Source organism: Cebidichthys violaceus, unplaced genomic scaffold (genome assembly GCF_023349555.1).
Source record: "Cebidichthys violaceus isolate CVI_PGR_0920_01 unplaced genomic scaffold, fCebVio1.0.p SCAF_19, whole genome shotgun sequence".
Lineage (NCBI taxonomy): Eukaryota > Metazoa > Chordata > Actinopteri > Perciformes > Stichaeidae > Cebidichthys > Cebidichthys violaceus.
This window is the reverse complement of record NW_027176361.1, coordinates 11755132-11780206: the sequence shown is the minus strand read 5'-3', so window position 1 is coordinate 11780206 and position 25075 is coordinate 11755132. Positions and strand designations below refer to the sequence as shown.

The following is a 25075-nucleotide window of genomic DNA, read 5'->3' as shown; positions in this document are numbered from 1 at the left end:
TTAAGTACAATTGAAATAGTAAGTAAATAAATCAAAAACTGTTTTCAGTATTTTTTTAAAGGCTGGTTAACAGTGTGGTATTGGGGAATGTTTACTAATGGCCTCACATTTCTCAAATACTGGTTACAGACCAGAACAACTAGCTGAACATAGCTGCTAAAAGACACGATGTGGAAATTTATTTTTCTACTAGTTATGAACAACATATCTGTGCTGAACAAAGCTAAACGTTAACTGATATTATTCTGCCACATTCCCAATAGACAAGCTGAATACTGTATAGGTAAACTATAACATTTCATTTGGAATGAGCAGGTGTGACTGTAATATGGCTAATACTATAAAACATGTATTTGAGGCGGGAAACAGTTTCTTTGTTACACTGTTTTGCTGGAATTATTCCGGATTTTGGAATTTGTTTCCACTTTATGCGTTTTATTTTCTTAAATTTGGGACCGGAAGTTGTTCCTCTCATTCTCTGAAGCTTGACAGACGGCTGTCATCGGTCGTAGGTGACGATATGTGGACGGAGAGCAGAGACGGGCTTTTTACCAACAAGAAGAAGAAAGTAAGTGTTTGAGGTTTTTCTTTGAACGACAAATCTACTTTTAACTGTCACTAATAATTCAGACTGGATTTTTGTTTGTTTGAAAAGTCATTTTATTGAGGCTCTGCTTTAATTAAATATCTACTGCAGCTAAAAGCTATTTGAAAAAACTATCAAGAGGCCGTTTGTTATGCTCAGTATTGAGTTAATCCATTACTTAATAGCTATATTTTATATTCTGTCCATTTATTGGATGAGTGTAAAACGTTTCTAATGAGCCCCTACTGGTAACAATGGATACTTGTTAATACACTCATATAGGTAGTTCCAGTGTTATAGGCTATTATATACACAGTGTATATTTAGCTTGTAATAATTATTTCATAAAAGATCACATGTTTTTTTTAGTAATGTGAACACTTTTTCTCTTGCAGCGGGACAGAGAGGCTGTAACACTTCCAGCTTTACACAATGGCCCGACTGCACTGTGTCAGGTGATCTGTGCACATCACAGCTATCACTGTGTGGAGCTGTGAACAGGACACCCCCACACCCATTGAATCCTCATGCACAGACTCACAAACATGCACTTGTTTGTGTGTGTGAGGATGATGACACCTGATCTGATATTATGCACATAGATTAACAATATCCAATTTGTGGCCCATAAATTCACAACTACTTCTGACTTTAACAAAAGACATGAGCAGATATGGTATATAATAAGTGAATGTTAGATATTGTTATATATGTATTTATTATAATCTCTGTTTTTGACTGTATTATATCATTGTTTGGTCAGCTTCATATGTCAAAATTCAACAACATGATGACATCATCAGGGTTGTTTTCATTGTTATAAGTCTAACAAAAGATGCTATCAAGTTACTTAATGGAAAACATAGGATTGTTTTTGGGGGGGCTCTTAGTAGGACTTAGAGCTACACTTTTGATAAAGATCATAATTAGTACACAAGACGGATAATCTGTTCTCAAACTGTCAAACAGTGCTGATCAAATGTGAGTCAAGATCCCGTTACTGTCTATTTCTCGCCTCAGATGTTTTCATATTCCAACATATTTCAGTGTATACCATGAAATGCTCTTATTTTGTAGAGGACAACCGACTGAAGGAGGAGTCCAATGCTACAAATCACCTCAGATTAGGTTCCTCAAGCCAACAGACAACACTGAAGCACTAAGTGTTTTTTCATTCATGACAAAACCAATCCTAAAGTTCTTTTACTGCCGAGTCATCCTGTTTGTTTCCAGTATCAACTTCAGCTGCACGAACAAGCTGAACCCAAAATGATCAGGACAACTGACATACTCACTAAGGTCATTTTGTCAAGAAATGCCATTTATAGACCCGTACAAATCAATGCATATGACTATTCCATCCTTAGATTAAATAAAAAAAGACCTCAAGCTGTAATAACTTTCAAACCATTCATCACACCGAATGTTTTGAACAGGTTAAGGCTGCCAAGGCCTTACTACACCTACATGAATATGGAAGAGCAATTGAGGACTCAACAAAATTGCTAAAGACCATGAAGGCACTGGGAGAAGATGAGGACGAAGAAGGAACAGCGGTAAAGGAAAATGGTGGCATCAAGGAGGACAGAGAGACGGAAATGGGGACGTATCTGTCTGATAAGGACAAAAGGAGTGACGACAGAGTCCCGGTATCAAACTTGTTGCGTAATACAGCGACCAATGAGGTTCAGAGGAAGGAGGAGCCTCCATTTGTGGTTGACGACAAGAGATTCATGGTCTACATATGTGGTGGATACAAAGGTAAGGATGACATCGGACATGTTTGCACCGTCTGGCTGTCAGGTGTTCATTAAAGTTTTATTTCAGGTTCACTCTTAATCATTGTATTAACTCAGTCTTTCTGGGATATAAGTTTGGTATTTAGGATATACGCGTATTCGCTTTCTGGTGGAGATAGATGAGAAGAATGATATCACACTGAAGCTTGAGTCAGCAGACAGTTATGTTAGCTTAGTATAAAGGCTAGAAAAACTTACAACAGCTAACAGCTAGCCTGCTTGTGTGTGTTGTGTGAACTGCCTACCAGCATCTCTGTAGCTCACCAATAGTCTGGAACAAAACCTCCACGTAAAACCACAACTGGTTCCCTTGACAAAAAGCCGATGGGATTTTTCCACAATGAACACTGTGTTTTAAGATTTTTGTAGCGGGAACGCAGAAGTAAAGAAGAAAAAAGCTAATGTTATTTATATATATATATATATATATATATATATATATATATATATATATATATATATATGTAAACTAACCATGAGGCTGTAAAGGTGGACTAGTTGGCGGGATGATGATTTGTAGTCTCATTTAGCTACTTGTTAGCAACCGCCTTTTTAAGACTCGTAAAAGCTTCAAAATTCACAAGAGGAGTATTTACTGCCATATTTTATGTTGTCGGAAAAAACGTAAAAATGTCATCTGCAGCGGGAAGTTACATTTGATGCCCCCCAAGTGGCCAAAACAAAATCAATTTTAGCTTTAAGTTTGAGGTTAAATGCTATAACATTTGTGGTTTTGTTCTATATCGGCTCCATGTGACTCAACTCCACCACTGTGTTTGGCAGACATATTTATGTAAATGCGATAAAATACCACAACAACAATATTCTTTAATCAGAATGTGTCTTTCTGCGTTTTATAAAGCAAAATCTGTGACTGTTGATGAACTGAAAAATGTAACAACTGTTTTCCACATACATGTCTGTGTTTGATTCAGACACAGTTGCAGAGAGAAGTGCGTTCATGGAGAACGTTTATCCCAGACTGTATCTGTACTGTAAGCAGAGAGGCTACGACTTCAGGATGGTCGACCTCCGCTGGGGGGTTGGAACACCTGTTGCTGAACGCCACGACACTGTAGAGCTGCATGTGGAGACTCTCCGCCGATGTCAGGCGACCCAGGGTCCAAACTTCATTGTACGATATCATCCTGTGGTATTACTTGACGGTACAAGAGAGCTGATGATTGGTCGTTGTTCAGAATGTGAATTCACGTGTCACTCTCTGTTCTGTTGGTCAGTTGTTTGTTGGACACAAGTATGAGGTCCAGAGCCCTCCCTCCACCATCACCAGAGAGGCCTTTGAGGCCATAGTGAGAGTGGTGGAGAGAGACCGACAGCAGACGTCCAAGAACAAGCCAGTGGAGGACTTCCCTGCCTCGGGCTCCCGGTCCAGCATCGCTACAGACAGCAGCTCTGGCAGCTCCATTAAGAAACCCATTTACGGGAATTTTGGAGAACGGGCGACAATCTCAGGATCGCTGAGCCAAAGCTCCCACAACTCACTTTCAGGAGGAGAGGAAGCCAGACTCAGCCCTGTGGGTGCAAGGAGAACGAGGGATTTGGACAAAGACCTGACATTACTCCGGACGTGCTACAAGTTGGATGAGAATTGCCTTCCTCCTGTCTACCGCTTACTCCCCATCAGGTGAAAACAAATGTGCTCCTCACAGTTTATGGTGAGGCATCAGATCAGATCGTGTCAGGACATAGTCTCCCTCATCATACTGTACTTTTTTGTTTTACATGTTGAAGGATTGCATTGTCAGTCGGTCGGTTTGTGGTCCACATTGAAATAACTTCACGACTATTAGAGCTATACCAAAGACATTGTGGTCAGACATGCTTCATCCCCAGTGGAGGAATCCTAATAACACTGGTGATCCTTTGACATTTAATTTACTGTCACCATTAGATTGTCATTTTGGTTTTGAGAGAAATATCTCAGAAACCGTTTGATTGATTGAACTTAATTTTTTTTACAGATATTCTTGGTCCCCAGAGGATAAAATAGTTTGTTGATCTCCTTTTAATCAGCAGCAAATCACATTTTCAATGATCCAGTGAAATATCTCAACAGCTACCAGATGGATCAGCACAAAATTTGTTGGAGACATTCATGGTTCCCAGAGGATAAATATGAATATCTTAAGTGACCCTCCAACTTATAATTTAGTGCTATCAGCAGTGTGATTTTGTTTAGTTTCAGATTTAAATGTCTGAACAACTATTGCCATGGAATTTGATACAGACATTCATGTTCCCCACAGAAGGAATATTAACTTTGATGATCCGTTGAATTTTCATCTATTACGATAATGTCCAATACTTTGGCTTATGAATGAATGAATGCCTCAAAAATGAATGACGTTCTTATCAGCCTCACTGAACTTTGTGTTTAGTGCTAATGTAAGCATGCTAACAAGCTTCACCAAGATAACGGTGATGGTAAACGTTTTACCTGGTAAACATCAGCATTTGCGTTGTCATTGTGAGTATGTTAGAGTCGTGGGCGTATGATACGGAATGAATCAGTCCAACACGTTCTGGGTTTTCCTCATAACTTCAGTGAAGACTCAACACTGAACCAGACAAAGTCAAACACACTCTCCCGCTACTCTTCTTCTCCCATCACTTCATCCCATCACATCAAGCCCCCTAAACAGCGCCGACTAGTGGTCATATCTGATCATCACTTAACATAACTATAGATATTAAATATATGAACCTGTGTTTACATAATTGTTTACATCACACAATTTCACTCTACATTAGCATGCTGATATTAGCATTTAGCTCAATGCACAGCCGTCCTTGAGTATAGCTTCACCGAGCTGCTAGCATGGCTTTGGACTTTAAGTCTTCTTCTTACATTTTATGAATATGATGAATATGATATCATGAACACCATGAATAACCAGAGCAAATTTCAAAACAATCCAGCAATAAATGACCTTGTGTAGGAATGCTCATCGCTCCTTCTGTCATTCAGTCACAACAATCAGCAGGGTTCAACATCTGGAAAATATCGCCATAGGTTTACCAACCCTGTTCATTATATCTTGGTAACATTTACAGCTCTCACCATCCCGACATGTTGAGCATGGACAGGGAGCGCAGGAGGCAGGCCAGGAGGGGCTGGAGCGCTACCTGCCAAAGCCTGTGGGGAATTCTACAACGCAGCGCGGTTGAGGCACTTGGGCAAGAGGAGGCATCACTGTTACTAAGAACAGGTTCGGTTGGCAAACGTGTACATTTTATTTTCTCCACCTCCACGTTTCTCCTTTATCCTTCTAACCATGGAAATCATCCCACTGTGCTGCTGGAATATTTCTATGCCGTGGCCGGAAGCATTACGTTTTCTTCAAATTTGGCACCAACGTCCAACTGGACTCAAGGATGAACTGATATGAATTTGGAGGTCAAAAGTCACTGTGACCTCACAAAACATGTTTTTGGCCATAACTCAAGCATTCATATGCAACATATGCCAATTTCCCCCATATGTCTAATAGGATAAAATGATGACATTTTGTACAAACATGGATGTAAACTGCAGCTTGGCTGGTTGGTGGAGGCGTACAAACGCAAGACGGTAATTCTAGGACACATGAGATTCAAGCTGGAAAAATTGCAGTGAAACCCTGTAAATATGTATTGTAGTTATTAGCTTTAAAAACGGAAGCGGCCCCATGGTTTGAATACAATGACAAGAACGTATTTATTGAGGTGCATGCTAAATGTCCAACATAACGTTTCCTAATGTCAGGATAATGACTAATGGCACAGATGTCTATGTCTGTATTTCTTTTATGTGTAGTTCTTGACTGGGAGGTAGAGACAGGTCTGCAGTCTGTGGACGAGGCTCCACCAGAGGAGCACTGCCACTGCTATAAGAGACTCATGCCGGACCTCCACTACGACCTGAAGAACAAACATGGCGCTCAGCACACCGACCTCCTGAGTGGACGGGCTCAGCTCGATCCAGTACTCAGCGCGGCACACCAGCAATTTCTAAAGCAGCTCCATGAAAAGGTGTTTTCACTGTTACTGGCTAACAACTGGAATCACATTTCTTTGTACCTTTTTGCAGTCAAACATTCTAGTGGTTTTTGAATTCATAGTTTATTACTGAAAGAAAGAAAAACAAACGGTTTACTCTCTGAAGCTCTGAGCGGGCAGGCTGGTGTATATGAGGGAGCAGAGTCACAGAGAGACACTGAAAAACAAACCCTTTTCTGCAAACTGTACTTTCCAATACAAGCTAAGAACTGTTGAAGAATTGGAACCCTGCAAATTTCACATCTGTAACTGTTCAGTGTGCTACAGCTGACTAGCCAATAAGCTACCTAGCATGCAGACTGATGTTAGCAGTGTTTGGTAGCTTCTTAACTGAACCAAATTGCAAAGTCGTGCCTTTGTAGATGTAGTTCTCTTGTCTCTCAGTTCCATTTCCCTTTTATGTACATTTTATTCATGTCTACGTCATCAAGCTGCGCCACACCAGCATCTATGAGCGTAATGTGGGATGGGGACGGAGAGGCCTGAACTCCAAACACAATCGCTCACACCGGTTCTACACCGAGCGCATCTCCTCCCACTTTCAAAGGACAGTCATCAGCTCCCTCAACAAGTACAACACACACATATGGGCACTTTATATATACTAGTAAGGTGTTGTATGGGTTATCTGCAGCTACTTTGTAAACTGTGACTTTTTCAGAGTGATGAAGGTCACCAAACCTCGAGGCCCCTTTGCCGCAGTGAGGAGAGAAGCTGTCAGAGTGCAGATACAGGAGGAGATACGGCGTCACGTTAACTATGGACTCCATCTGTGAGTGGGTCATTGTCTCTCACTAGAGCTACACCATACACTCTGCTGTGCTTGGATTACAGTGACTCACGATTCTCTGTTGTATCCACACTTCCTCATCTAGGCTGATAAGATGGCTGTATTATATCAAAATCGTTCCCAGTGCAGCAGGAAGTTGTTACGAATATCTGATTCAAAGCATCTGTGTGTTTATTAAGTGACTGTTGCAGCCTTCCAATTATTCTAATGGCTTAGTTTTCTTTTTGTAGAAGATTTATATCAAACTGGTTTTGCTTTCAGTCCATTTAACCCAATGGTCGGATCAGTCTAGCAGGGCTTTTTCTACTATTAGTCAATATCTGAACCCTACCCATGGTGGCTTAAAGATGTATTTAACTTGAGTTTAATTAGGATCTTTTTCATTTTCTCTACTAGTTGTAAGATAACGTCACTGGTTTGAATTAATTGGGGGAAAAAACAAATATTTCCATACACTTAACGACGTCTAGCATTTGACTGTTGCTTATTTATTCATAAATGTTTAATGGTATAGTGAAGTACTTAAGACTGACACCAACAACGTTAAGGAATGGTCACACCAGGAAGTGGCACAGCAAAGTGCATCTGTGCATCCTAGTCACTAGCCACTTAGAGGACTTAGCAAAGGGTCAGTTGAAATGACTTGATTTCACTTATTTGAAATGCTGGTGTGACTGTGGTTGTCTCTCCATGGTGATTCAAAGAAAAACTATTAAAGAGAGTAAACTTACAGAGTGACAATGGAGAGTGATCCACACCTACCTAAATGTGGTTCTTTACTGTATTTCCACACATGCTAAAGTTCCCATGTAACTCCAGTGAGATTTCCCTCCATCCCTCAGGGGGAAAGGCTGTACTTTGAGGAAGGCTTTCCTAGCAGATGTGAAGAAAGCAGTGGAGCAGTCAGAAACCAGACCCGTCCTCCTGCTGGGACCACCAGGCTGGGGAAAGAGCTCCACCATGGCTGCGGTCGCACAGTTAGCACCCTCTTGGCTACCTGGGTGAGATGCTGGTGGAGCAAAAGATCACATGGTAGCAGTAACATTTTTTTGTTTGCTGTATCATTAATAGAACCATTTCTTTTTTGTATCTCACATAGGTTCAGAGCTGTGAAAGTATTGGTGCAATTCATCGGCTTCACTGGAGAGAGCAGGAATAGTCGACTGGTCCTGCAGAGTCTTTGTGTCCAGCTTGCTGAAGCCTACTGTCCCCACACGCAGCTGTCAGAGGTACTGGTCCATCCCTAGTGAACACAGCTTCATTATATCTCACCCGACTGTCCAGGATTCTTTTAAAGTGAGACCAAGGGTTCCTTGTCTCCTCCAGGGCCTCCCCCAGCTGATCAACGAGTTCCACTCTCTGTTGGGTCGGGTGGGTGCAGAGAGCCCCCTGATGATCCTGCTGGACGGGTTAAATGAGCTGTCTGAGGAACACGGTGCAGACCTTTCCTGGATCTCAACCCCTCTACCTCCAAACGTCCACCTCATCCTGTCTGCGACCGCTGACTCCCCCTGCATTCACACTCTGCGGGTCAGTAAAGCTTAATTAATTAAACTTTCAGTGAACATTGGATTGCAATAGGCAAACCACCTCCAGAATGTCAGGCAGCGGAATTCAGTGGACTTGTTTGCTGCTGCCTGACCTCCGAAACCCACGTCACAAAGCTGCAGATGGACATTGGGTGCTCAGACATTGCATTCCAAGGGAGTTTGTTACAAACCAAGGACCAATCAGTTTTATGCACTTCAGCATGCTGGTGCCCTTTGTGAGCTGTGCGGTCCAGCTGAACCAACTAGAAATGGCATCTACATGAATTTGACATGTTGCTCGTTTATTTAACAGTACTACTTGTATAATTTTTTGTCAGTAAATAAGAGATTTATATTTGACAGAGTTTTCTCCCCCACCAACAGTCAGCACACCCCACAGTCCTGTCCCTCCCTCCACTAAGTCCTGAGGACATCACAGCAGCATTGGAGACCAAGCTGCAGACGGACCAGCGGTGTCTGCAGGAGCAGCAGTGGCAGCTGTTAGTCCAGGCTTGTCTCTCCTGTCCCTGCCCTCTCTACCTGGAGGTAGCTTACTGTGAGAGCAGGCTCTGGACCTCCTACTCCCCCGGGGCCGGCCTCAGCCTTCCAGCTAGCCTGGAGGGCCTCTACCTCGGCGTGCTGGCTCGCCTGGAGAGAGAGCTGGGGAGGCAGCTGGTGAGACGGGCAGCAGTTCTGATATCCATCTCACGTTGTGGTGTCACTGAAGAGGTGCGTAAAGCTACATTTACACTATACAGTTGCTTGAGACTCGGCCTGGCTTTGGTGAACAGGAATATTACCGATGTTAAAACAACATTTGTCACCATTTCCATTATGGCAATCTGGCTCCGGAGGGGTGTGTTATGACTTTTTAGGGCTTCCTATAAACGTCCCATCTATAAATAATATTTACTCACTGAAAGAATTACACTCAAACATTACAGTCAGAGGAAGATTAAACTGAATAGGGCAATAAGTCTCACATTAACAACCACTTTAATATGCGGTTGTACCTCAGTTGTGATCAAGAACTGCTGCATGCTGCACCTTGTCCACATTGTTACGCTGATGACACAAAGCTTTATCGCTCTTAAAATTGCAATAACTCTCATTTCAACTGAATTGCATTGCTTGGGTCCATGTTTACTTCCAGTCAGCTAATGTCATTCACATCCCCTTCAACGGGAAATAAACTGGGACACATTTGGTCTATAAAGCTTTAGACACAGTTCAAAACTGCCCTAATGCAATGAAAGAAAGGGTCGCCAAACATTTCTGCAACTTAACAAAGCTCATTATTACGGGCCCAGGTACTGTTACGCACAACTACTTAAGTCAAACTTTGAGCTCCATGTGAAATCACTGGTTCAGTTCAGCTTTTTCCAACTAAAGAAAATGGCAAAAAGCAGACACCTACGTCAGGCTTTATTTAACTACTTAATCTTTTCTGCATTACAACTGACTGTACGTAGCTGGAGACAGCTAGCTTGTTTTAAAATAAGCATACCACTACCTGTAAAGCGTACTAATTAATGCTGAACATTATTTGTTGAGTCTGTAAAAAAACAACTATTTGTGTATTTAGGGGAAGCTATGTCAGCAACAATGTGGCTCAGTGGTAGAGCAGGGCTGTCCCTCAATCAAAGGATCGGTGCGGTGGTTCGATCCCTGGCTCTGCTGGTCCATGTCCAAGTGTCCTTGGGAAAGACACTTAAACCCAAATTGCTCCCGGTGTATGAATGATGTGTAGATGGTCCTTGTGTATGAATGAGTGTGAATGTAGTGTTAAAGTGCTTTGAGTGGTTGGAAGACTAGAAAAGCGCTGTACAAGTACAAGTCCATTTTCCATTTACCAGTACTTCTGTGCAGTGTCTCTGGCTGGAGTGCTGGTTGCCAGGTACAAGCAGCAAAGACTGGCAAAAACTTGGTTTTGGTTTCTGTTCAGGCCCGACGGTACCAAACCAACCTTGTTATTGCAACAAGACTCCAGGAAGCTGAGCTTAGACACTGTGTTTACCAAGAAGTAGTTCATTTCAAGTAGCCATTTCTACTTTCTGTATGTGTACTGATCAAAAAACGAGACACAGCATTAATCAGTAAGCGTTAGAGGTGTGGGCAGCTAGCTGTTTCCCCCTACTTTCAGTCTTTATGCTAAGCTAAGCTAACTATTTCCGAGCTCCAACCCACAAACATGAGACTGATATCTTCCCATCTCATCTTACGAAGTGTATTTGCCAAAGCTAGAATTATTCTTTAAGTAGTAGCATCCAGCATTTTCTGTTATGTATTTGGTCAACAAGTCATTTTATCCTCGTTTTTTTCCAGCATAAAAACTTGATTCCAAAAATTCCGATCCAATTCATGTTTATGTCCATCATTAGGAGTTACTAGATCTACTGGCACAAGATGGAAAAGTGCTCCAGGAAGTGACCTCATGTCACTCCTCTTCCAGCCACCCCAGGGTGCCTTATGTCTTGTGGGCTCGACTGAAGCGTGACCTCGGTCCTCACCTTACTGAGGTCAGGACGAATGGGACGTGGGTGCACCGCTGGATGCATTGTGAGCTGGGCCGTGTGTGCATAAAGCACTATTTAAAAACAGATGATTCTCGCATGGTTGTGCATGCAGACTATGCTGACTACTACAGAGACAAGTCTCAACACGCGCACATATTTCAGCCACTGTCATGGACACTGGATGAGGAAGAAGATGGTGGAGAAATAAGTAAAAGTTACAGATTCAATCTAAGGAAGCTTCACGGCCTACCGTACCACCTGGTCCGCTCGAGCCAAATCCTGCCCTTCCTGTCTGAATGCATTTTCAACTATGAGTTCCTGCTACATAAGGCATGGGGTCTGTCTGTCCTGGACATCGAGGAGGACCTGAAGAAGGCTGTGCTACCAGACAAGTAGGTCCTGTTAGAGGACAGACAGAAGGCTGTCCTGTTGTTTCAAACTGCAGCGATGATGATACAGTAAGAGGAAACCAAGATGAAGGATAAGTGAGAGCTTTCTTGTTCATGTGCAGTCTTTGGTTCCCTTTCATGTCCCTGATTGCAACAGTTTGCCTCAGTTCCCCTGTCCAAATGCATGCAGATCCAGTTATTAGAAGACATAACATCAGAACATTGCATGTTTTTCCTTTTACCTTGATGGAAAGATCCAAGAGAATTGGTCACACTCAAAGGCTTGCCTTGTAGCCTCTTCTTGGCGAGTACATTTGTAAGATATTTGTGACAGAAGAGGTTATGTGAACACTGATTAAAGGAAAGACATGTTGGTAGTCAATGGTATGTTTCTGATGTAGTTCTAATCACAACCCATACTTGAAACCGGACCTCTTTGGATCTCTTCTTTTGTTTTCCTGATACCTTTTTTTCAAACTGCAGGCTGAACCGTTGCCATTGACTTCTGACCCTTGCTAAGATCCGGCTTGTGATATTTGTTGCATGTTGTTCCCGTCTTTCTCCACCGCTCTGTCCTCTTTCCACTGCATGATGTCATCCCTCTGTTAGTTTATCTATGTACAGTGCGTGTCCCCTCCACCTCCTAGGGTGCTGGTGGATGTGAAGGTGCTGTCAGGTGCTCTGGAAATGTCCAGAGAGGTGCTGCTGCAGGACCCCTGTCAGCTGGCCTCCCAGCTCATGGGTCGACTGGGACAAATGGTTATTGAGGACCGTCCTGTTGCTAAAGGTACACTGTGACAGAAATGATGTATGTCAGCATTTATTTACAGTATACGTTATATATATCGTGCGCTGTACAGCACAATCTATGTGTTTCGGGTGAGAGAGGAGGAATCCGTGCAGTATATATCTGAATGAGGATTGTAGACTAGTATCATTTTTAATCTGTAAAAATGGATAGGCAATTAATGTAAATAACGTTATTTGTATGTCCACTTAAAAAACAAGTTGCAGAGTACAATACATACAATAAATAAAACATCTGAAAATGCATAGATCAAATTGAAATACAATGTGAATACAGTAAGATCAAATCAAAGGAAAAGTATAATTTAACAGTATAGATGCACATGATCAGGTGTTTTTGTTGCAACACCTGATCTGGCTTGAATGCGGCCTTAAGGCCTCCCATTCATGTGTCTTAGTGAAATACATGGTGCCAGGAGTTTAGTGATGTAGTGACTTCTCACTGGGCTACTTGGACAACTTTTTACTATTTTGAGGGATGAAAATAGTCAAGTAAAAGATAGTCAATCACTTTCATCCTTCAGTTAATGTTGTGCTCCATTAGTTGGTGGATATTTGCTGATATATTTATAATATGATATTATGATATTGATCTCTAAGCCGTGTTTCTGACCCAGGTGACCCGTTGAAGTTCAGCTATCTCGGTGCTCTACTGGCTCAGTGCACCCAGTCCTCCCTGCCTGTGTTGCTGCCCTCCTCCACCTGCTTGCTGCCCCCAGGAGGCCTCCAACACACCCTGCTGGCAGGTAACACATCATTAACCGTATATATATATATATATATATATATATATATATATATATACACACTGTCCTGCTCTGCTCTGTTGCTCTTCCAGAGTTTTCTTTCAATGTTTTCGCCATTAAAGTTTTTGGGCACGTGTTTTCTCGATGAACGCAACTTCACATCTACTGTAACAAAAGCACTGCAGTGTATATGTTGCTACATTGATGTGCAGTGTAACTGTATGTTAACTGTGTAATGAAAGAATCTAATTGAATGAGGGTGTTTACTAACCAGGTCACTTGACCAATGTGACGGCCCTGGGAGGAGGGCAGAGAGGACCCTTGGGTGTCACCAGTGAATCAGATGGAAGCCTGAGGTTTTGGGATCTGGAGCAGAGGCGGATCATCAGGAGCCTGGACGCGGTGGGGGGAGTTGTGGGAGATTTCATCACCCTGGGACTGGATGATAGGATGCTTATAGTCCGTATGGGACAAAGTCTGCAGGTTAGACTTCAGCTAAATCTAGTTTCACTGCTTGGTTTTCAATATAATATATATATAATATAATATTTTCTGCTAATAGATCCCCCAAAATGCTACACACCGGCCCTCTAAATGAAGAAAAAATTGAATTTTTCTGCCGTATGTCAGTAAGGAAGCTTGTAAATATGACGTTATTTCAAACTATAGTAATGATAACCACTTTCTAGATTTTAGGATCCAAACATCAAGATAGTTTGATTATGCAGCACTCAAGAAAAGGAAAAGAAAAGTGTTTATTATATAAACACCAAGAGCTTAAAACCCCCGGAGAGACGGTTGATGCTAGATCCTAATGTCCAACTTGGCTGTGTTTCAGGTGAGAGAGGTTGAGTCTGGGCGAGTTGTGTATTCAGAGAGCGACTCAGTGGACGTTCCCATAGTCACCACGACTTGTGAAGGACGGCTGCTGGTGGTCTGCTATGACGGAAGTCATCTAGTCAAGGTGGTCAGCAGCAAACGGCAGACAGACACAGATAGAGACTGTGAACACAGTGGAGCATTTAGCAGCTAAAGCAACATTTTTCATTTGCTTGAAATTGAACAAAGAGAGCCTTGTATGTGTCTTTATAGACGTTTTATATATTCAGTATGTCCCAGCTAAACGTGTGTCCCTGGTGTGTCTCTTAGGTTTTTGACCTGGCCTCCTCCTGCTCTCTTCTGCACTGTGCCAACATTTCCATGGAGCGTGAGGCGATCCACAGGGACCGCTCAATTCTGCTGTCCAACAACTCCATCAGAGACTACGTCCTCTTTGCCTACAGGTCAGGACCAGCCTACGGCCGTGCCTTTTAGGATGTGTTGAGTATACACTAGATGCCTAGTGATGATATTCAGCACTTAGAAATTTGACGTCCACTTATCTTAACGGAGCAGTGTGTAGGATACTGGGATTAATTGGCAGAAATTTTACATTATATTCATAACTATGTTTTTATTAGTGTATAATCATCTGAAACGAAGAATCCCTGTTTTCGTTAGCTTAGAATGAGTCCTTAATATCGACAGAGGGAGCTAGATTAGATGCCACTAATCCTACACACTGCTTTAACTTAGTAAACAGCACACTAAATGAAATTGACCGCCCTGCCTTTGTGTTTGCATTGGAAACAATGGAGGTGGTGGTAAAAGCACCTCAAGACTGAAATCCTGTTACTGCCTTGGTTTTGATTAAAGACGTGACTTTTTATCAGGAAAAAAATCTATATTCTGTAAAGAAAAAAACATGCAGAGAGGGTTGTCCTTGCAGCCCTGAGTTGTCTGCAGAACATCCAGTTCGACCACAACTCTACCAAGCTCCACCAGAGGGTCAGGAGAGGCCTGACCCCCTGAAACACACCGCGCTCATCACTGCAAGGGCACCGTAATAAGTGAAGGCAGCTCAAGTGTATCAGCATTTTATAAAATCTGAAATTCTCTCAACTGTAATATGGAAACCAAAAACTGTGACTGTGAAACTGTGAAAGCCCTCTGTGGAAATGACTACCTTGATTTAAAAGCCTGTTTGCATTAGCAGGCCAAATCCCAGTAGCTCACTATGAATGTCATGATGGGGATCTCAGCAGCATCACATTCACAACGCATGAGTCACGAGGGTCACTGTGAGTGACCTCGTTCTGAAATATTACCAAGTATCCCTTTGTTAACAAGCTGTGAAATCAGGCCTCCGTGGTATCCAGACAAATGTCACCACTGGGTTTGAAAACAGGAGTGAATTATTAAGATGGGCCTCCGCTCGGGTGCCTCCCCGGTGTAATGTAGCACAGAGACGATGCCTTCATGCCCTCGCTCCCGTCGCTCCGATGAATGACTCTGAAGCTGATAGCCAGGTGATATCAGCATGATAGGATACGTTTCCAGAGAGGTTTTCTTCATTCTCCTGCCATCTAATTATAACCTGAATTGAAAGCAGTGGCTGCTCCCATACCTTCACACCCGACAGGAGGAGGTATCAGATGAACAACAAACTAGGGCGCTGGTGGTTGCTGGTAATACAAGACGACTGGGATGGTCATAATAATTCAGTGTGAAGCTCATAAGTGGAGCGCTGATCAAAAGTGAAGAAACTGTACATGGAGGTCCACAAGGAATTCTGCTGTCCAACAACTCCATCAGAGTCTCTCGGAATTAGATAATAAATGAAATAATAACAGCAACAGTGTGTATGTTTGTTCACGCGGCTGTCTGACTTGGGCGAGCGCTGAAAGTTTGTCAGTGTTCTAAAATGACACACTTTTTTAGTTATTTGATGTCTGTTCTTCTCTGTGTTTCAGGTCTGGCGGTGAGGCAGCGGTGTTCGGAGCCAGAGGGGGCGCTGTGCTGTCGGTCCTCTCTGCTCAGCACAGCGCTGCCTCTATACAAGCTGTGGAGATGACTGAAGACTACCTGCTGCTCTTCTGCAGGTAGAATATCAATAACACTGCAGGGTTTGTTATGTATCACCCAGCAGCTCGCTGTGAGAGTTTGTTCGTGTCTACATTGAGAACAAAAAGTAAAAAAAATTCTAACAGTACGTTAGAAAATCCCAAATCAACTTGCTGTTTCTGAAGTTAAGGCGTGGATGGGCTGCAGGGATTTCAATGATTTGCAAATCTAAAAATAGATATTTTTGTAGGAATAAATTGCTGTGAAGGAAAATCACATATATTCTGTTCATGTGTGTAAAGTAAGGGTAGTTAAGCAATAATAAAGGGTATTAAATCTGAATTTAAATCCTTCAGGACCCGTGGTACCTCTCCTGTACAGATATGGGAAAAACATGAGTGGGGGAAGATTTTTTTTACTTCCAGAATAAAGTCCAAATGTCGAAAATAATTAAATGTATATGCACATAAGCTAGATTGATTTTTTTTTTCTCAAAATGTTAAATAGTATTTCAACTTTATTCTCAAAATACAAATTTTACAAAATAATTCAGATTTTTTTCTGTTATTTTTTAATGCTGGGCATTAATACTGAAAGTTAGACTTTTTTTCTCAACATTTTAACTTTGTACTCAAGACACAAAAAATGATTATTTATTTCCCTCATGTCTGGCTTTAATCCTCTTCCGTACCCTTGAGACATGTTGATGATCAGTGACACCTCGTCATAGTGAAACATTCACCTCTCACCACCCACTGTGTACTCCGTCTGTGTCAGAATCCCGTACAAGAGGGGCAGAGAGATCATCCACATCCAGCTCTTCAGCACTGTGTCCTTCCTCTACCTGCGGTCCATACTGGGCTGCAGCCAGGACTGCATCTCCCAGGTCACTGTCAACCGGGCGGGGTCTCACGTCGTGGCCTTTTGCCCCTCCCCTCGTACCGGCGTCACTGAGCTGGTCACCTGGAACCTGGAGACAGAGGATCACCAACACGTCGCCCGCTTACCCGCAGTGCTTACCAAAGGTTTGTTTCAACAAGGGTGCTCAAAGTGTGACGATGCAGAGACCCAGTTTTCTCAACATGCTAAAATGGTCCACATAAAGCACTAGTGAGGGCAGTGGACTGTGGACTGTTCTTGTACAGCACTTTTCTAGTCTTCCGACCACTCAAAGCGCTTTAACACTACATGTCATCATTCACCCATTTATACACGGATGACAGGAGCTACCATGTACCAGGACTACCAGGACCACAGCTAACATTCATACAACATTGTGGCAACAGTTACGGTTGCAATTTGGGGTTAAGTTGCCCAAAAGACACATCGATATTAAATAGCGGAGCTGGGGATCGAACCGCCGACCCTCCATCCAATAGATAGCGCAGATAGCAGAAGAGGGGATAGGCAGCCAATTGCAGGCTTATAGCCACAGTGTACATCTGGTGTGTCGGACTAGACCACATCCAGCATGTGATCTACTGCCTACAGAGCTCAGAAGAGCTATGTTTGCTATGTTAACATTGTCCTTTCCCTTCAGGCCTGTGTTTTGATCTGCGCCTCTGCCTGGGGATCTGCAGCGGAGAGAAGCACCTCCGGCTGTGGGATCTGACCTCCAGGATCAGTGACCAGGCTCTAACCTATAACATCCACAAGCTCAGGAGTGAGGGCACAGAGGAGGTCTTCCCCATGGGGGAAACCCCAAGGTGAGTACAGAGATGTCGTACTGACGGCAGTCGATATTTTGTACTTTAATCAGATGATGCTTCCGATACAGAAGAGGCAGATATTACTCACTGATACCAAGCACAGACAGTTTGGCAGATAAGACACCAAACTGTATGTGCTTGGTGTCAGTGAGTAATTATAATAACACTTACTACATGACATTTCAGAATTTATTTTGTATCAGGAGCACTTTCGAGGCACCATACAGTCCAGATTAGTATTGTTGTAACATCCTCCTTTGATGGAGTCTGGCTCCCTCTGCTGGCAGGTACGCTGTGTGCCGCTCCATCAGAGCTGGGACGGTGTATGTGTGGAACTTGACCAGGCGGCGTTTCGCCTGCCGACCAGTCAGAGTGGAGCACGGTCTCTACAGACGCACTGACGCGGTGCTCGCCCACGACTTCAAACTGTACATCTTTACAGACAGGAGCACAAGCAGCAGCGGGGACTCCTCTTCGTATCCATTCCAGGTCACACTCATGTTGACGTCATTTTGGATATATTCATCTGCTCATTTTGAGTTCAGTGTTTGGTCTACGTTTTGTCCTTTTGTACTTGGATTCAGTCTCAACCTCATTTCGAGACCAGGCAGCAATCTCTGGTTCTGAAAAGTGAAGCCAATGAGGAAGTGCCTTAAAGCTGCATTCTGTCTAGTGTCCACCAGGGGGCGACTCCTCTGGTTGTATAGAAGTCTAGTCTAAAATGACTCTACTTCTCTCTTGATTTATTCCCTCAGTAAACATTGTAAACATGAGTTTATGGTCTCAATCTCTAGTTTACAGTCTTCTTCAATACAGCATGATGTTCATTTAGTACATTATGGTCCATTTAGAGTCAAACAGACCATAAAGCAGGGGATGCTTTAGGGCGGGGCTACTGTGATTGACAGGTCACATGGCGTTGTCTGGTCTGGGAGTTTTTTCACAGGTCACAGTGTGTTTTGAGTTCATGAAAGTAAATTATAACATGTTGGTTGCTTAAAAATATTGTATTCAGCGTTCGGTTGTACCCTCTTGTGTCACTTCTGGTTGCAAAAAAACAATATGGCGACGGCCGAAATGCTGAACTACAGGCTTCAAAACGGCAGTCTAGAACCCAATTGATGTCGTCACAGTGACTACTTTCACTTCTTTGTATACACTGTCTATGGTACAGACCTATAATGAAAGATGCTCTATCGCCAAAAGTCAGTTAACACTCCTTTAAATTCATGTGTACTCTTAGCTAGGTTGTGAATGACTGAGCTAACCAAACCCCCTGTAACACATCTGTCATGTCTGACCTTCCAGACTCTTCTGGTGTATGATTTGATAAAGCGGAGCTACGTGAGGAGACAGACTGGGATCACAGTTATTCCCTGTCCTCAGCATGAGTACCGTCTTCTGGAGGACGGACGGACTCTTCTGGGCCTATCAGAGACCAGGTGAGGGTTCATCTGTGAGATACAGGCAGTGGGAAAAGCCTGCAAAGAACTTTGACGCTCCCTATGATCCTGAAACCCTACTTGCATTTATTCCCCACACACATTTCATTAAAATGCACATCATGTTCACATGAACTGAACTGAATTAATAGAGAAAGTAAGTTAATAAAGCTATTCTTACCAAATGGTGTCTGTTGTTGCAGAGCTCATCTGGTCCTCTGGGATCTCGACTCTGGCTCTATCAAGCATGAGATCACGGCGTCCCACAGAGAGAGCGTCCAAGACCTGCAGCCCGATGTGACGCCGCGCAGAGAGACAACACGTGAGCTGCCCGATCCTCGTCTGTAAACACACATTTGTCGTCATCGTCTTCTCCGTGACATGGCAACAACATTGACATTTTACTCAGTGGGAGAGGTAGATCTTAGTGCTGGTACTCTTCCCCCGCCCCCCTTCACACTTGAACCTTTACACTAACCTAATCTTCATTCTGATCTTACCTATGAATCCGAATTCCATCCTGGACCGACTCCCTAAAGCCACTTTAGGATTTGATGTGTTACTTCTCAAAGTATCCTATCAAAGTATCCATTATTATGTAATTGGAGCAGATGTGGTCTGAGGCTGTCAGCGTTAAACCACCTGTTTGAGTCTGATTCGGTGATGTGCGTCATTATATTTTCTTTTTCTGTGCTCAACTGCTTCCGTTCAAATCACTACAGGGTTCGTCACTTTAGAGGCTTTTCCTCATATTTGTATATTAATATATTTGTTTGTCATAATGAGAGGAAACAACACAGATACATTATTACCCTTTCTTTATTATAAATGAATAAACAATCGATGCTCTGCTGTTATAAAAACGTATTACTTGTTATCACTAATATCTGGTCCGATCAGAGCGCGGGTCTGGTTGGGCCTGTAGCTCTCGGTAACTTTGAGTTTTGGTGCCTCGCCTCAGTGATGCCGTGGGAGCTCCGCACAGAGAGCCAGTCAGCAAAGAAGAGCAGGCTGGAGCGAGAGGCCCAGAGGGAGAAGGAGGCCAAGAGGAGGCTGGACAGAGAGAAATACAACTCTATAGACCAGTACCTCCTCAGCGGAGATGAACAGGTACACAGCGGAAGAGCAGGAGGATTCGATATATTTGTTTCTGCATGTTTTAGGCTGTATTGTATACATAGACTGTGTAACAGAAGTGGACGTAGTCGTCGTGACGTCCCCCATTGGTTTGTGGACTGCCGTTATGAAGCCTCGATTTCGCCGATTAAGCCATCACCATCTTGGATTACGGCCGGCGCCATGTTTTTTTTTCCCGCAACCAGTGAACAGAAGTTACCATATATGGAATGTGGATGAGTGACGTGTACCATATACAGGTCTGGTAGCAAAAGCAACCTGTCAATCACAAGGTCCCGCCCTAGCATAAAGCATAAGCTAGCATTAGCATCCCCTGCTTTATGGTCTGTTTGACTCTAAATGGACCATAATGTACTAAATGAACATCATGCTGTATTGAAGAAGACTAGAAACTAGAGATTGAGACCATAAACTCATGTTTACAATGTTTACTGAGGGAATAAATCAAGAGAGAAGTAGAGTCATTTTAGACAAGACTTCTATACAACCAGAGGAGTCGCCCCCTGATGGACACTAGAGAGAATGCAGCTTCAAGACACTTCAGCATCGGCTTCACTTGTTAGAACCGGAGGTTGCCATCTGATTGTATATATGTTTTATTTTATTTTTTAATGTCAGCATTGTTTGCAAAAGTACCCATTTTCAAGATTATTGGCTAGGGGGTAGAGAGGATCGTCCGGTAATCGCAAGGCTGGCGGTTCGATCCCAGGCTGCTACATGTCCTGTGCCGAAGTGTCCTTGAGCAAGACACAGAACCCCAAATCGCTTCACACAGCTCTCCCACTGCTCCTAACATGCTAAGGGCGGGTTAAATGCCGAGGTTAAATTTCATATACTATAATAATAAATATATATAAAAATGTTTACGTTTTTTGAAGTTTCTCTAAGCAAGTAAGTTACATTACTGACCTCTGCACTCTTTATTTTGTAGGTGGTGGTGTGCTCCTACTTTGCTCACCACCTCAATGTCTTCAGCATGGCTCAGCAGGAACACCTTCACACCCTGGAGGACGAAACGTCAGAGCTGAGCCTCCGCACCGCCGCCGTGACCTACAGGGGCCGTCACCTGGTGCTGACCAGCTACAACCGAGAGCACAGGAGCCCCTGCGTCACGCTGTGGGACCTGCACGGGGGAACGGTGGGCCGTCACTGTTACCCCTTGAACTAAGCACTTACATATTTAATTTTCAGTTTGTTTTAGTCTCCACTATGTCTTTCAGGTGATGAAAAGACTGAGGAACGAGGCTGGAGCTTGCTGTGTAGCCGTCACAGACAACGCAGACAGAGTTGTCTTTGGGGTCACAGGGAGCAACCGGTACATGCGTTCACCTTTCAGCACTGATGAGACTGAACCTTAGACCGCTGACAACTAACTCAAAACACACATTTAGGAGTGCTTTTCCTCATTTTAATGCTCACCTTTTATGTTGTTCTTTATCTCTTTAATTTCTTTATTTGGCTGCTACCTGAAAATCTTGTTGTATCTTATGGTACTGCATTTTATGTATATCTGTGAAGCACCTTGTTACTCTGGTTTAGAAAAGTTCTGGAGAGTAAAAGTAAAGTTACTGTTTTTATCTTGCGTTAGATGACAAGATTGACATCGGTCTCCTGACATGTGTGTGTGGAGCTGGAACGAGGACGTTCTTTAGAGACCATTTCACAGTTGTAAATTCAAAGTATGACCCAGTTTATTTCCTGTTGCAGTGAAAGGAAAATATGAAGTAGGTTATAGTTATTGCTGCAGAGTATATGAACGGCATAAGTTGACACTAAGTAAAAATGGACCCAAGCTGTTGCCTAGCGGTGCTAATTTCTTTGTAACTGTCAATATGGTATCATTTTTATGCTATCTTAACCTAGCAGAAAGACGCTTTCATCTCTATGCCAGTATAAAGGGATAGTTTGGATGCTTTGTAGTGTGGCTGTGTGAGGTAGTTCTCCATAGTCAGGGTATTACTACAGTAGACGGACAGGAGTATCAGCACAAGAGCAAAGTAATGTACTTCTTAAAAATAAGAATATGAGCGGGTCCTCTTCACGGATTCTACAGTAGCCCAGAATGGTTAAACCAAACACTGGCTCTTGACATACGCGTTTTTGCGTCGTCCTCTGTAGTTCTGCTACACACTGGACACATGGGAGAAGTTTCAGATGGTTGCAATCTGCTGTCTCACCGCTAGATGCCCCCAAAATCCTATACACTGTACCTTTAAGTGGAATATTTTCACCACTTTACATTGCCGTAAGTGAGCCCTTACCCATGAGGAACTGAAGCCGTCATCTAGGCTCTTCAAAGCCTCATCTGATCCAAGCTACCTTCATGAAAAATAAGCAAACTCCACTTCACACACTTGATAAACAGATTCATATTGAACAGGAGAAGAGGTTAGTCCTGCTGTCAGCCTTCCCTTTCTGTAACATAAACACAAGATCATGTTGCTCATCACCCTGATGTTGTGTTCCACTGGTGTTTTGATAGAATAACAAACCAAATAGTGGATTCTGTACTCTTTAAATGTGTAGATGTTTAACTTTCTATATAATTAGTGTTGTCAATGTTTGCCCTGGCAGACTGACGGTGTGGGACCCCTTCAAGAGAAACTACAGGAGCATCTGTGGCTACGGGAACCTGTCGATAGACGTCTCCAGTAAGCTTCACGTGACAGAGGGAGGAACCAGAGCCGTCCTGCTGTCAGGTGTGAAACACAACTGGAAGTTATTAAAAGCTCCTATGAAGGAGTGGAAGCATTTAGTAGGGCATCAGTCATGTGACTGAGGTGTGTGTTTGTCTTCACACTCAAAAAACAACTGTTTCTTCAAGGCTCCTTCACATTAAGGTGTCATGCTTTCACACTTTCAAGAAAGTGAAATCAGTGCAGTCCAGATAAGGGTTGGATTAAAAGAGGAAAATGGAATTTATCAGTCTAATTTTTAAATCAATAAATATCGCTGAAGTGACTGCTGGGTTTATTGCAATTTGGTTGAGCAGACTCTATAATACTAAATGAATGTGATTTCTCTCTGATCCTTCTCCGAATCAAAAGAAACATTTAACTTCCGATCTGATCATGTCATCAGAATCTGTTGCCTCCCGATATAATCGTTTTCTCTCCCTCTCGGGATTTAAATTGTGATTATTTGGAACTTTTTCACCATAACTTTCCATGAGTTAAAGCTACCTTTCATATGCCGAAAAAGATTTCTTCAGGCTTCCTCAGTCCTCTGGGGACCAGAGAGCATGAACATTAGCGGGTTGTTCAGACTAAAAACAGCCTCGAGTTAAAACAACATGGGAGCGTGTTGTTTCAAGTACCGGTGAGACACAAAATCTGATCCAGGAATTCCAGTTTGAGTAACGGATCCAAACGTTTGAAGGTTTGAAGGTTTTATAATACTCTGAGACTGGATTTTACTACTGAAAGAATTTACAACAAAATCTTTTGTCATGGAGGAATACTCTTTTCATGTTACAAAAGTAATCTACCAGGACCCTTGCTGGATGGCATAGTCTGGTTTTACTTTTTCATTTGCTTAAAATAGCTCTAAAATCATCTGGGGGAGGCGACTCAACTCGACTGTGTAATTCCTTAGTCGGTAAAAAACCCCTAGTATGTATATGACCGTTGTATTAAAGGTTACTTTTTTTTGGAGTCGCCCCCTGATGGCCATTAGAAAGAATGCAGGTTTAAGGCCTTTCGCTATTCAGGTTGCAGCTTCTAAAGGAACTCTGGGACCTTTATCCTCCAGGCCTTAAAATCTTTAGGATTATAACATTTCACCCCCCAAAAAAACGATACAGAATAATCAGTCTAAGAACATTTTTTATTTTCACTCTCTTATCATACACGGCAGACTCTCTCCATGTGCAACAGTGACTTTCTTTGTTGCTGCTCCAGGGCAGCTGAGCCTGTGGGACCTGGAGGCCTGCAGCGTCCTGTCCGTGTTGTCTCTGGACTCGCACGTCCGCTGTGCACGGCTGCTTCGCGGAGGCCAGGTTTCCGTCCTGCTCGGCCTCAGCCACAGCCCTGCCCTCATCGGCGTCAGGTCCACATCCAGGACCGTGAGCCCAGAGGCTCAAGTCTCTCCACACGGAGACCTGTTTGGTGAGTCCAGCAGCAGCGAGGAAGAAGAGCAGGACTTGTGAAAATCCAGAGTTTTACAGCTCTTTTCTTGTAGTCTTTGCGATCTTTTAAGTCACATGCAGCCATAATCCAGATTATCAGAGGATTGTACATCATCTCATTTCAAACCAATTATTTCATCGTGAATGCAGCTTGTTTACATTTAGATATACATCAAAAACATGTGTATTCGTTGCTGTAGTATTTTTGAATCAAAATTAAATTACAATTGGATTGGAATCAAGCTGTCATTTTTGTGTTATTCTTTCTGGTTTATTAACAGATATCAGCTTTAATTGTGCACGTCAGAATTTTGCAATCCTTATTGCTTTTCATTTCGGGTCCCATATATAAGGTTTAATATAGCCTCTGCTTACGAGTTTGACATCTATGTTAAACTAAAAGCAGTATTGCAGCCAAGAGGCTTTAGGGCAGTATGCTTTTAGCCATTTGTACGCAATGTATTACTCATTAAAGCAGCAAAATCCATAAACGTTTCATTATTTATGTCTGCAATAATCACCTCTAGAGCCTTTAACCTTGAATTTATCAGTTCTAA

The 25075-nt window shown here is 42.8% G+C and overlaps 2 protein-coding genes across 2 annotated transcripts; both read left to right on the top strand.

Annotated features, from left to right (window-relative positions):
- Positions 1 to 497: 497 nt before the first annotated feature.
- Positions 498 to 11689, top strand: LOC137874762 (NACHT domain- and WD repeat-containing protein 1). Its single transcript, XM_068713692.1, has 14 exons — positions 498 to 568; positions 982 to 1041; positions 2023 to 2347; positions 3321 to 3520; positions 3624 to 4030; positions 5461 to 5615; positions 6203 to 6417; positions 6876 to 7015; positions 7106 to 7216; positions 8077 to 8235; positions 8334 to 8463; positions 8561 to 8764; positions 9148 to 9492; positions 11145 to 11689. The coding sequence occupies exons 1-14, from the start codon at positions 521 to 523 to the stop codon at positions 11673 to 11675; spliced, it is 3030 nt and encodes a 1009-aa protein (XP_068569793.1). The 5' UTR covers positions 498 to 520; the 3' UTR covers positions 11676 to 11689.
- A 30-nt stretch (positions 11690 to 11719) lies between these two features.
- On the top strand, positions 11720 to 24885 carry si:ch211-212k18.6 (uncharacterized). The gene is made up of 16 exons (XM_068713693.1): positions 11720 to 12455; positions 13093 to 13221; positions 13496 to 13704; positions 14060 to 14185; positions 14371 to 14504; positions 16014 to 16142; positions 16882 to 17129; positions 17645 to 17810; positions 18101 to 18302; positions 19122 to 19255; positions 19459 to 19577; positions 20217 to 20365; positions 21324 to 21530; positions 21613 to 21707; positions 22967 to 23091; positions 24292 to 24885. Exons 1-16 carry the CDS (start codon positions 12356 to 12358, stop codon positions 24537 to 24539), a joined length of 2520 nt encoding a protein of 839 aa, XP_068569794.1. The 5' UTR covers positions 11720 to 12355; the 3' UTR covers positions 24540 to 24885.
- The last annotated feature ends 190 nt before the right edge of the window (positions 24886 to 25075 follow it).